At 42.4% G+C, this 11371-nt stretch overlaps 1 protein-coding gene across 5 annotated transcripts in view; it reads right to left on the reverse strand.

Moving 5' to 3' along the window:
- SPATA7 (spermatogenesis associated 7) overlaps positions 1-7841 on the reverse strand; it is a 39815-nt gene extending 31974 nt beyond the window's left edge. For 4 of the 5 annotated variants that reach the window (XM_041759594.1, XM_041759593.1, XM_041759592.1 and 1 more), the window contains exons 1-2: positions 7674-7841; positions 412-486 (exon numbers count right to left, since the gene is read on the reverse strand). In XM_041759594.1, coding sequence (XP_041615528.1) covers positions 412-486; positions 7674-7692 — 94 coding nt within the window. In that variant the 5' untranslated portion in view covers positions 7693-7841. Of the gene's footprint in view, positions 1-411; positions 487-2005; positions 2176-7673 lie in introns of all 5 variants that reach the window. The other variant, XM_041759596.1, reaches the window with a different exon arrangement.
- Positions 7842-11371: the final 3530 nt, after the last annotated feature.

An 11371-nucleotide genomic window follows, 5' to 3' on the forward strand; every position in this document is an offset into this window, starting at 1 on the left:
AGGTGTTTACTCCTGATACAAAATGCGTTTTTCAAGTGCTTTTTCTCTGCACAGATTTTCCTTTCCAGTGCCGGTGTCTTTAATAACCTCTTCTAATAACCTTGGTAACCATTTTATCGAGGAAGGAGTGCTGGATGCCAGGGGAGGTCGGCCAGCAGGGTAGAGTGGGGCTGGGGCTGCAGCAGGGGCAGGAGGAGGGGGCCAGGTCCACATCCTGGGCACAACAATAGTTTAAAAGGATACCTTCCTAAATTCTCTCATCTGAAGAACTCTGATATTTAATTATAATTAACAATATGAAGTTCAATATTGATTAAATGAAGTAATTTTTCATCATGTTCTATAATTCACAAATAAAGGAAACAGTCAATCTTTTAACACAATCTTCTACCACTTAAATACCTCACTTACCATTACTTTTGGTGCTCAAGTGTCCTTTAAACAGGCATGGTGTACCATATCTGGGAAGGACAGAGGTTGCTCTGACTTTTAACAAAAGAATATGAATTAGGATAAATGAAACACAACTTGTACAAAAACAATACCAAACATTTAAAAATAATAAAAATATCTTTGATTTTAACTAGCAGAATTGTTTAAAATTCTATTCAATCATGTTACTAATCAGCAAGGATACATTAGACGGACAAAAATTCTACTGCCATAGAAGATAAAGGCTTTTTCTTTTAAGAAAATATATCGTTTTCAGAATAGTTGTACCTTGAGACTTTAGTTTCACTGGATAAAATGATAAATATCTCAATCATGTTATTTGATATATATATTAATTTTATTCTCTACACCATTGACCTACCAGATTTTTTAACGATTTGGAGATATAGTAAAACTGAGATTTTGAGTTAATACATATTAACTATTTCAGTTACTCATAGGTAAGTCTGTTCTTAAAAAAAATTTTAAGTAGTCCCCTCAAGAAGTAGGTTAGTAAATTAGAAATTATATAATGCTACTATGTATAACATAAATATATAAAATAAATATATAAAAATTAAGTTCAGAATCAGAACTTAACTTTAAAAGATGTCTTAGTTTTGCTCTTTGTCTCCAAACTAGTTTTTGCTTTTGTTTGGATCCTCACTATCTCCTCTAAAGTCAGTTTGTCACCTTTCAGACCAGATGGACTGTCAGAAAATTATATACCTCACCACAAAATTAATTTATCTCTCCTAAAAATGGACTGTGTTTTTAGGGGTAACCTTCAAGATAAGAAGGCTGAGTTACAGAGTTTAATGGAATTTAACAAGCCAAATGTCTATAGTGTATCCCCAAGACATGTTTTAAGAGGGTAAAATGGTCAGTCTGCTATCAGGTGGGCTGCTATAAGCTAAAAAGGTGTGGAAGGGACACAAACAAAGTCTGGAAGAAATATGGATGATTGAAAATAGAAAGAGAGGTATCAAGATAGAACTAAAATCCAGGACCAGAGAACAAGCCTGCTAGAACAGACTGAAATAAAAAAAAGCTTGAGGGGATCCCTGGGTGGCGCAGCGGTTTGGCGCCTACCTTTGGCTCAGGGCGCAATCCTGGGGACCCGGGATCGAGTCCCACATCGGGCTCCCGGTGCATGGAGCCTGCTTCTCCCTCTGCCTATGTCTCTGCCTCTCTCTCTATCATAAATAAATAAAAAAAAAATTAAAAAAAAAAAAAAAAAAAAAAGCTTGAGATCTGATTATCTGAGAACATCCTTCTCTACCACAGACCAGAGCAGGAAGTAAAAAAAACAAACAAAAACAAAAACAAACAAAAAACCCAAATCTTATTATTTAGGGCAAGAGAAGTCAAGGTGATACCATTTGAGTTGGTAATCATATCATGAAATAGTTTGTTTCTACCAGGAAAGAAGGGGATCTAAGACCTAAACACACACACTCACAAATAACCAATAAAACTTCTCAAGCAAACTGTTTTTCTAAGGGAAAACAAAGTGTTTCACATTTTGCCTGCCCAGAATCCAATGTCCCTTCATCTCGAAATAGGACCTTACCTTGCTTGCACTTGGGGAACTTCCCTCACTTTTAGCTCAAGTAGTTCAAGTAGAGTTTATTCCACTGCTCAGAGGTGGGAATATAATCCAAATCTGACTGGTTCTGTTCAGTGAATCAGGAATGACTATGTGATCCAAGTCCAGCCAATGATATACAATCCTGGGACTTACTGGAACAATTAGGAAAGAGATATTCAGGGGCACCTGGGTGGCTCAGATGGTTAACTGCCTTTGCTCAGGTTGTCATCTCCAGGTCTTGGAATCAAGCTCCATCTCTGATCCTAGCTCTCAGAGTCTGCTTCTCCCTCTCTCTCTGCCTCTCCCCTATGTATAATACTCTTTCTCTCTGTGTCTCTCTGTCTCAAATGAATAAAATCTTAAAAAAAAAAAAAAAAAGAGGAAAGAGAAAACTCTTTCTACTGGGCTGGAGCCCAGTGTAAGACAGAAATAAGTCTGGCACTCCTGGTGGCTGTCTTGTACCATATAGGGGAATCTGTCTGAGAATGAAGCCTACACAGAAAAAAATGGAAGACAGAAAGATTCCTGGTAATATCATTTGAGTCCCTGGATCTAACCATGTTTGACATTACTATATGTTACTTTATAAGAGCTAAAAATTCTCTAAACCAGCTTGAAAAAGCTAATTTATTTAATACTAACTGTGCCAGGTATTATTCTAAACACTTGGTAGTTATAAATTCATTTAATCCTTACAACAATCCTATGAAATAGATATTATCATTATGCCCACTTTAAAACAGATGAAGTGGGACATCTGGGTTGCTCAGCAGTTGAGCGTCTGCTTTCGGCTCAAGGGATGATCCCGGAGTCCCAGGATTGAGTCTCACATCGGGCTCCCTGCAAGGAGCCTGCTTCTCTCTCTGCCTGTGTTTCTGCCTCTCTGTGTTTCTCATGAATAAATAAATAAAACACGGGCAGCCTGGGTGCCTCAACGGTTTAGTGCCACCTTCGGCCCAGGGCCTGATCCTGGAGACCCGGGATTGAGTCCAAGTTGGGCTCCCTGCATGAAGCCTGCTTCTCCCTCTGCCTGTGTCTCTGCCTCTCTCTCAGTCTCTCATGAGTAAATAAATAAAATTAAAAAAAAAATTTTTTTAAAAAATAAAACAGATGAAGCACAAAGAGGTAAAGCATGTTATTTGCCCAAGGCTACACAACAATTATGTGTAATGGATTCAGATTCTGGATCTAAATCCAGGGGAACTTGATGAATGTTGTGGGTTCTGATTGTTCTACTGACCAGCCATTCCTCTGTCTTTCTTACTTTCTCAGACCTCCCTATTCCCTGCTAAACAGCAATATTGAAATTAGGCCAATTAATAATCCTACAATGACCTCTAAGTATTCAAGTGAAAGGAATAGTTGCATGCATCTTACTTTCAATCAAGTTAGAAATGATTAAGCTTAAGTGAGGAAGGCATGTTGAAAAGCTAATATGCCAAATCTGAGCTCCCTTTGAGTCAAACACTTAGCCAAGTTATAAATGCAACGGAAAGGTGCTTGTAGGAAATTAAAAGTGCTGCTCCAGGAAACATAAATTATAAGAAAGTAAAATAGCCTTATTGCTAACATGTAGAAAGTTTAAGTCGTCTATCATTTAAAAGATTAAACTACAACATTCCCTTAAACCAAAGCCTATTCCAAAAGCACAAACACAAAAACAAAACCCCAAAGCCTAATCCAGAGCAAGCCCCCAATTCTTTTTATTTCTTTGAAGGCTGAGAGAGGTAAGGAAGTTGTAGAAGAAAAGTCTGAAGCTAGCAGGGGTTGGTTCATGAAGTTTAAGGAAAAGAAGCTACCTCTGTAACATAAAAGTATCAAGTGGGGCAGCAAGTTATCCAGAAGATGTACTGAAGATAATTAATAAAGGTGGCTACACTAAATAGATTTTCTTTTTTTTTTTTTTTAAGATATTTATTTATTTATTTATTTAGAGAGGGAGAAGCAGGCTCCATGCAGGGAGCCTGACATGGGACTCGATCCCGGGTCTCCAGGATCACGCCCTGGGCTGCAGGCGGCGCTAAACCGCTGAGCCACCGGGGCTGCCCACTAAATAGATTTTCAATGTAGGTGAAACAGCTTTACATTGGAAGATGCCATCTGGGACTTTTTACAGCCTGAGCGGAGAAGTCAATGCCTGGCTTTAGTGCTTCAAAGGACAGGCTGACTCTTTTGTTAGGGGCTAATGCAGCTGGTGATTTTAAGTGGGAGTAAATGCTCATTTACTATTTTGAAAATCCTAGGGCCCTTAAGTATTACGCCAAATCTACTGTGCTAGTGCACTATAAATGGAACAATGCCTACATGATGGCAAATCTGTTTACAACACAGCTAATGAATAGTTTAGGTTTTTGTTTTTGGGATTTTTTTTTTCTTTGGCATCCCTGGGTGGGCCTGATGGATATTTTAGGCTCACTGTTGAGGCCTACTGCTCAGAAAAAAATTCCTTTCAAAACATTACTGCTCACTGACAATGTACCTGGTCACCCAAGAGCTCTGACAGAGATGTACAATGAGATTAATGTTTTCATGCCTGCTTACACAATATCCATTCTGCAGCCCATGGATCAAGGAGTACTTTCAACTTTCAAGTCTTATTATTTAAGAAATGTATTTCTTAAAAGCTATAGGTGCCATTCCACTGATGATCTGGGCAAAATAAATTGAAAAACCTTCTGGAAAGGATTCACCATTCTAGATACCATTAAGAATATTTGTGATTAAAAAAAAATATTTGTGATTTATAGGAAGAAGTCAAAGTATCACTAATATGAATTTGGAACAAACTGATTCCAACCCTCATGGATGACTGAGGGGTTCAAGACTTCAGTGGAGGAAGTACCTGCAGATTGGCAGAAATAACAAAAGAACTAGAATTAGAAGTAGAGCCTGAAGATGTGACTAAATTGCTGTAATCTCACAATAAGACGGATGAGGAGTTGCTTTATTATTTATTTTATTATTTATTCATGAGAGAGACAGAAAGAGAGAGAGAGAGAGAGAGGCAGAGAGACAGGCAGAGGGAGCAGGCTCCATGCAGGGAGCCTGACATGGGACTCCATCCTGGGTCTCCAGGATCACGCCCTGGGCTGAAGGTGTGATCCACCCAGGCTGCCAGAGGAGTTGCTTCTTCAAGACAAGCAAAGAAAGTAGTTTGAGATGGAATCTATTCCTGGCAAAGACGCTGTGAAGATTGAAATGACAACAAAGGATTTAGAATACTATATAAACTAAGCTGATAGAACTGACTCTAGTTTTGAAAGAAGCTCTACTGTAGGTAAAATGCTATCAAACAGAATCACATTCTACAGAGAAATCATTTATGAAAAGAACAATCAATGCAGCAAACTTCAATGTTGTCTTTTCTTTTTTTTTTTTTTTTAAAGATTTCATTGTTATTTTTTAAAAGATTTTATTTATTTATTCATGAGACGGGGGGGGGGGGGGGGGGGCGGGGCAGAGACACAGGCAGAGGGAGAAGCAGGTTCCATGTAGGGAGCCCAATGTGAGACTTGATCCAGGGTCTCCAGGATCACGCCCTGGGCCAAAGGCGGCGCTAAAGCACTGAGCCACCTGGGCTGCCCTAAGATTTCATTTTTAAAAAACCCCCCAATGTTGTTTAAGAATTTGCCAGTCACCCCAACGAGGTGACCAGTCAGTAGCCATCAACAGCAATGCAAGACCCTCCAGTAAATATACTACTACTTGCTGAAAGCTCAATGGTTAGAAATTTTTAGCAATAAGGTATTATTAAATGAGGGTATGAGCATTGTTCTTTTAAACATAAGGTTACTGCATACTTAAGAGACTACGGTGTAGGGTAAACACAACTTTTATATATACTGGGAAGCCAAAAAATTCATTTGCCTCGCTTTATTGAGATATTTGCTTTATCGCAGCAGATCGGATCCTGCAGTATCTCCAAGGTATGCCTGTATATTTGAAATTTTACATACATCTCTGCCACAGGATAGTAAGTAAAAACAATGGCCTGACGGTTTCACATTCCTCATCTGGATATAAAACCTGTTTTGCCACTTACTGTGACCGTGGCAAGTTATTTATGATCTTAGTTTATTTGCTGGACAATGGGGCTAATACCTACAAGGAGAGATAACTTGAAAATTGTTTCTGATACACAGCAAAGGTAGCTTATGTGGCAAAATTTCTAAGAAAAACCCATAAAAGCAAAACAAAAAACAAAAAACAAAAACAAAAAAACCATAAAAGCATGTTGGTTTGCTTCTTCTGGAATTTAGGTTGAGAGAGTGTCAGAATATACAGTTTGCTATCAGTGGATAGTCATCTCCTCTATTCAGAACAGGACTTATTTCGACCAGTGATTACATAATAAAGTCACACTCATATTCAAAGCAAGACTTCTTGCAGGGAACCATCTAGCAGTTTGATTTAAAGATACTTTTTTTAAAAATTTAAAGATATTAATTTATTCATGACAGACACACAGAGAGAGAGAGGCAGAGACACAGGCAGAGGGAGAAGCAGGCTCCATGCAGGGAGCACGACATGGGACTCCATCCTGGGTCTCCAGGATCAGGCCCTGCACTGAAGGCAGCGCCAAACCGCTGAGCCACCCGTGCTGCCCATAAAGATACTTTTAAAACAGGTAATTGGGAGCGGGGAGTATCTGGAGATTATCTGGCTTGAGGCAAGAACTCCACTTGCTCAGAAGATGCGAAAATGCAAATTATTTGGACTGAGCCAATTCATAGAGCTTTAAAAGTTGTATGGCCCAAAAGTTCCACTGTGATGTCCACTTGACCTCGGGGAGTATTCAGGAAAGTGCAGGTGTACACAGTGACGACGGATTAGGCCTTTGCCACTAAACTGTGGCCGGCAGCACTGCCATCATTCGGAAGCTTTTAGAAATGCAAAATCTGGGACGCCTGGGTGGCTCAGTGGTTCAGCACCTGCCTTTGGCCCAGGGTGTGATCCTGGAGTCCTACGATGGAGTCCCACGTCGGGCTCCCTGCATGGAGCCTGCTTCTCCCTCTGCCTGTGTCTCTGCCTCTCTCATGAATAAATAAATAAAAAGTCAAAGAAAAAAATAAGAAAAGAAATACAAAGTCTCAGCCCTCACCAGACCTACGGAATCACAATCCGCATTTCAACATGATTCCCAGGGGATTCCTATTCACACACACATTACCCTTAAAGAGAATCCCTGGGTCACCTGTGTTACAGGGAGGGAGGTGGTTGTTACAGAAAAGATGATTTCGTCTTTACGGATTACTTAAACGACGCCAGGAAATTATATATTATCTGCATTTAAATTTCAAGAACTGTCTAGGACATGGATGTTTTACTGCCGCGTTCAGGAAGAGATGGCGGGGTGGGGGGTGGGGGCTGAGCGTGGTCCTTGCGGAGAGGAGAGGTGGGGGCTCTGGGAGGTGGGTCTCCAAAGACCAAATTTAGTTCCTCCGCCTCCGAGCCACGGAGGTTAAAAAAAAAAAAAAAAAAAAAAAAAAAAGCTGCATGCCTCCGAGTCCAGGCGACCAGATTCTGAGCAGGGAAGGCCTCCCGCGTGCGCGGGGCACCGCCGGGGGCGGCAGCGGCGACTCCTCGGGGGCCTGGACCCGCGCCCCGCGCCCCGCATCCCGGACCCCAGCCCCGCGCGAGCTCCCTTTACCTCTCCGGCTGCCATCCATGCTTAGATCCTCTTGCCGCCGCCGTGAGGACCCCCGGGCCCCCTTCGGACCTTCCCGGGGCCCGGCCAGCCCCCGCCGGAGAGGACTGGCGCACACGGGGCGGCGCGCGCCGGCAGCCGCACGACACCGTCGCCAGGCCGGTTGCTAAGGGCCGGGGCCCCGGCGCCCGGATTGTGACGTCACGGCGCAGGGACGTGCTCTCCCGCAGCCCCGCCCCCCGGGAGGCGCGGTACCCGGGGGAGGGGCGGGCCGCGGGGGATGCGGCCGGAGCGCGGGAGGGTGGCCCGGGGGTCCGGCCAGTCGTCCACGGGGCCCCCAGCACCGGGCACGTCGTGTCCCTGCGGGAAGAGCGGGATGCAAGGCGGCCTCATCTGGCATCCATGTCCCCCGGGTCCCGGGGCGGGGGGGGCGGGGGGAAAAATCAAACGCAAATGTTGGTTGAGGTCAGGGTAACATTTAACCAGGTCCAGAGAGTTAAATTTCAAAGCAGTGCGTGAACATTTGGCTAAGTGAAAACCCCTGGGGATGGAAAATAAAAAATCTGTATATTCACGTCTTGAGTTTTGAGCTCAGCATTTCCTTTCTACCTGCAGAGCTCTACCCCCATCTCTTTCCACACCTGGCATTTTCATTTTAAGGCTCCAGGCTGTTTTTCTTTCTGCAGGAAGAGAGTTGCAGGATGAACAGGCGTTGTTTGATCTGTGGCTTTCTACAATTTGATTTCTTTTTTAAAGATTTTTTTTTTTCATGAGAGACACAGAGAGAGGCAGGGACACAGGCAGAGGGAGAAGCAGGCTCCATGCAGGGAGCCTGATGCGAGACTCGATCCCAGGACCCAGGATCAGGCCCTGGGCTGAAGGCAGGCGCTAGCTAAACCGCTGAGCCACCCAGGGATCCCTACAATTTAATTTTAAAGCAGTTACCTACCTTTTTTTTTTAAATTTATTTTTTATTGGTGTTCAATTTGCCAACATATAGAATAACACCCAGTGCAAACAATCCAATCATGAAATGGGCAAAAGACATGAAGAGAAATCTCACAGAGGAAGACATGGACATGGCCAACATGCACATGAGAAAATGCTCTGCATCACTTGCCGTCAGGGAAATACAAATCAAAACCACAATGAGATCCCACCTCACACCAGTGAGACATGGGGAAGATGAACAAGGCAGGAAACCACAGATGTTGGAGAGGATGTGGAGAAAGGGGAACCCTCTTGCACTGTTGGTGGGAATGTGAACTGGAGCAGCCACTCTGGAAAACTGTGTGGAGTTACCTACCTTTGGATCCTTGGAAATGAGCTCAGAATAAGGCACGGGGCATTCTGTAATGTAGCTCTGCCTTCTCATCGTGGCACCACTGACACTTGGCTGGGTGCAGAATTCTTTGTTGTGGGAGGTGCCCTGTACATAGTAGGATGCTTGAGAGCATCCATGGCTTCTACCCACTAGATGACAGTAGTAACCCACCTACTCTGCCTCTGGTTGTGACAAAAATGTCTCCAGATGTCACCAAATTTCCCCCTGGGTAGTGTAGGGGCAAAATTGCACCCCCTTTGAGAACTGCTGCTGAAATGGAAAAAGTACTGGCTTTGGAACCAGTATGTGGAACTTTTTCTGCCACTTGCCAGCTTAATTTTTGTTTGGAAACCTCTCTGAGCCTCAGGTCCCTCTTTTCGAAAATATAAATGATGCCACTAATATTGTAGTTGCAAGGATTAATATGTACACTGCCTGGAAAATAAAGCTAGGTTTTCTTTTCTTTTTTTTTTTAACTAGGTTTTCAACAAATAATAGTTTTTCCCTTGTCTGAGGCCCTGTCTCGGAAAAGCTGGGGTTTCAGAAAAATTCAGACATAAGGGAGTAAGTCAGGAATCCTATGACAAGGAAAGGGGAATAAGCCAGGAATTCAACTACAGTAACATCTGAACTCCTGGTTCTCTAAGACTAGGGAAAGGAGAAAATTAGATTAAGAATTTGAAGAATTTGTAAATATGTGTGATGGCTCTGTGGCCCCAACAAGAAGGGTCATTTAGAAGGGTACAGGGGCAGAGATTCAGATGTTACCCAGAGAATGAAAAGTCTCTTGCCTACCTATTCAGTGATGCTTGAAATATCTAAGAACATGAAGCATTTTAAATGGGTAGGAAATATCAGAAAGGGAGACAGAACATAAAGACTCCTAACTTTGGGAAATGAACTAGGGGTGGTGGAAGGGGAGGAGGGCAAGGGGTGGAGGTGAATGGGTGACGGGCATTGAGGGGGGCACTTGACGGGATGAGCACTGGATGTTATTTTGTATGTTGGCAAATTGAACACCAATAAAAAATAAATGTATTATTAAAAAAAAAAGAACATGAAGCCTTTTATTCCACTACTAGCATTTGGAAAATACCTTGCATATAATAGGCCTTCAGTAAGCATTTGTTAAATTGAATCAGAACTAAAACTTAAAGGGCAAACACCCCTGGGAGAGGTAACACAGTAATTTGATTCACACAAAAGTAATGCCAACCTCCTCTTTATGAAAGCAAATTTTAAGATGAAAAGTAGATACTGCTTTGGAATAGGAAAACATCTCCAAGATTGGGAGAGGGTTCTGGAGACAACACTGCTTGGTATCCAACTTCAATGGAAGCCATCCTCATTTCATTATTTAAGTATTTTGTTCCAGTTCTTTGAATAATTTACTTTTTCTCTCCAATTTTAGCAGATAACATATTATAAGTTCGGTTTAATTTGTCCTTGGCTTTCACTCTGTGTGTATAAATAAGAAAAAGAGGATCCTTTTTGATTGCTATGCCCAGGAAGCAATCCATGATCATGGGCAGATGCATGCAGCCAGTATGAGCTTATGGTAGTTTCCAGAAACACCCTTCCGTTGTGGGGAATCACCACCAGGTGCAATAGACTTGGAGACTTGGCATTCTTAAAGACCTTTTATTGTATATTGAAATATAAATTTCATATTAAATTATTCCAATGTGTGGGACACCTGAATGTCTCAGTGGTTGAGCGTCTGCCTTTGGCTCAGGGCGTGATCCCACAGTCCTGGAATCGAGTCCTGCATTGGGCTCCCTGCACGGAGCCTATTTCTCCCTCTGCCTCTGTCTCTGCCTCTCTCTGTGTGTCTCTCATGAATAAATAAATAAAATCTTTAAAATTTTTTTCCAATGGTGTATTTTTTATTGATATCTGGAAATTTATGTATTTTAGAAGGAAAATCTTTTTCTTCCCTAATGAATTGGCATTACTTATATTATTGGGCTTCCATTTTTTTCTTAGCTGATAGGAAGCTTGAAACTAAGATTTATGCTCAGTTGCAATAATTATTTATAGCCTATTTTTCTATTTATCTTTAATTCCCTTTATTACAGGTGGCTTTTTTAAAAATAAATTTAAAAAAAGAATTATTTATCTATTCATGAGGGACACAGAGAGAGAGGCAGAGACACAGGCAGAGAGAGAAGCAGGCTCCACACAGGGAGCCCGATATGGGACTCAATCCCGGGACCCAGGATCATGCCCTGAGCTGAAGGCAGACACTCAACCACTGAGCCACCCAGGCGTCCCATGGCAGGTGGCTTTTCTTTTTAAAAACCACTCAATTGGAATCCCCGGGTGGCTCAGCGGTTTGGAGCCTGCCTTCGGCCCAGGGTGTGATCCTGGAGTCCTG

Source organism: Vulpes lagopus, chromosome 6 (assembly GCF_018345385.1).
Source record: "Vulpes lagopus strain Blue_001 chromosome 6, ASM1834538v1, whole genome shotgun sequence".
NCBI classification, from domain to species: Eukaryota; Metazoa; Chordata; class Mammalia; order Carnivora; family Canidae; genus Vulpes; species Vulpes lagopus.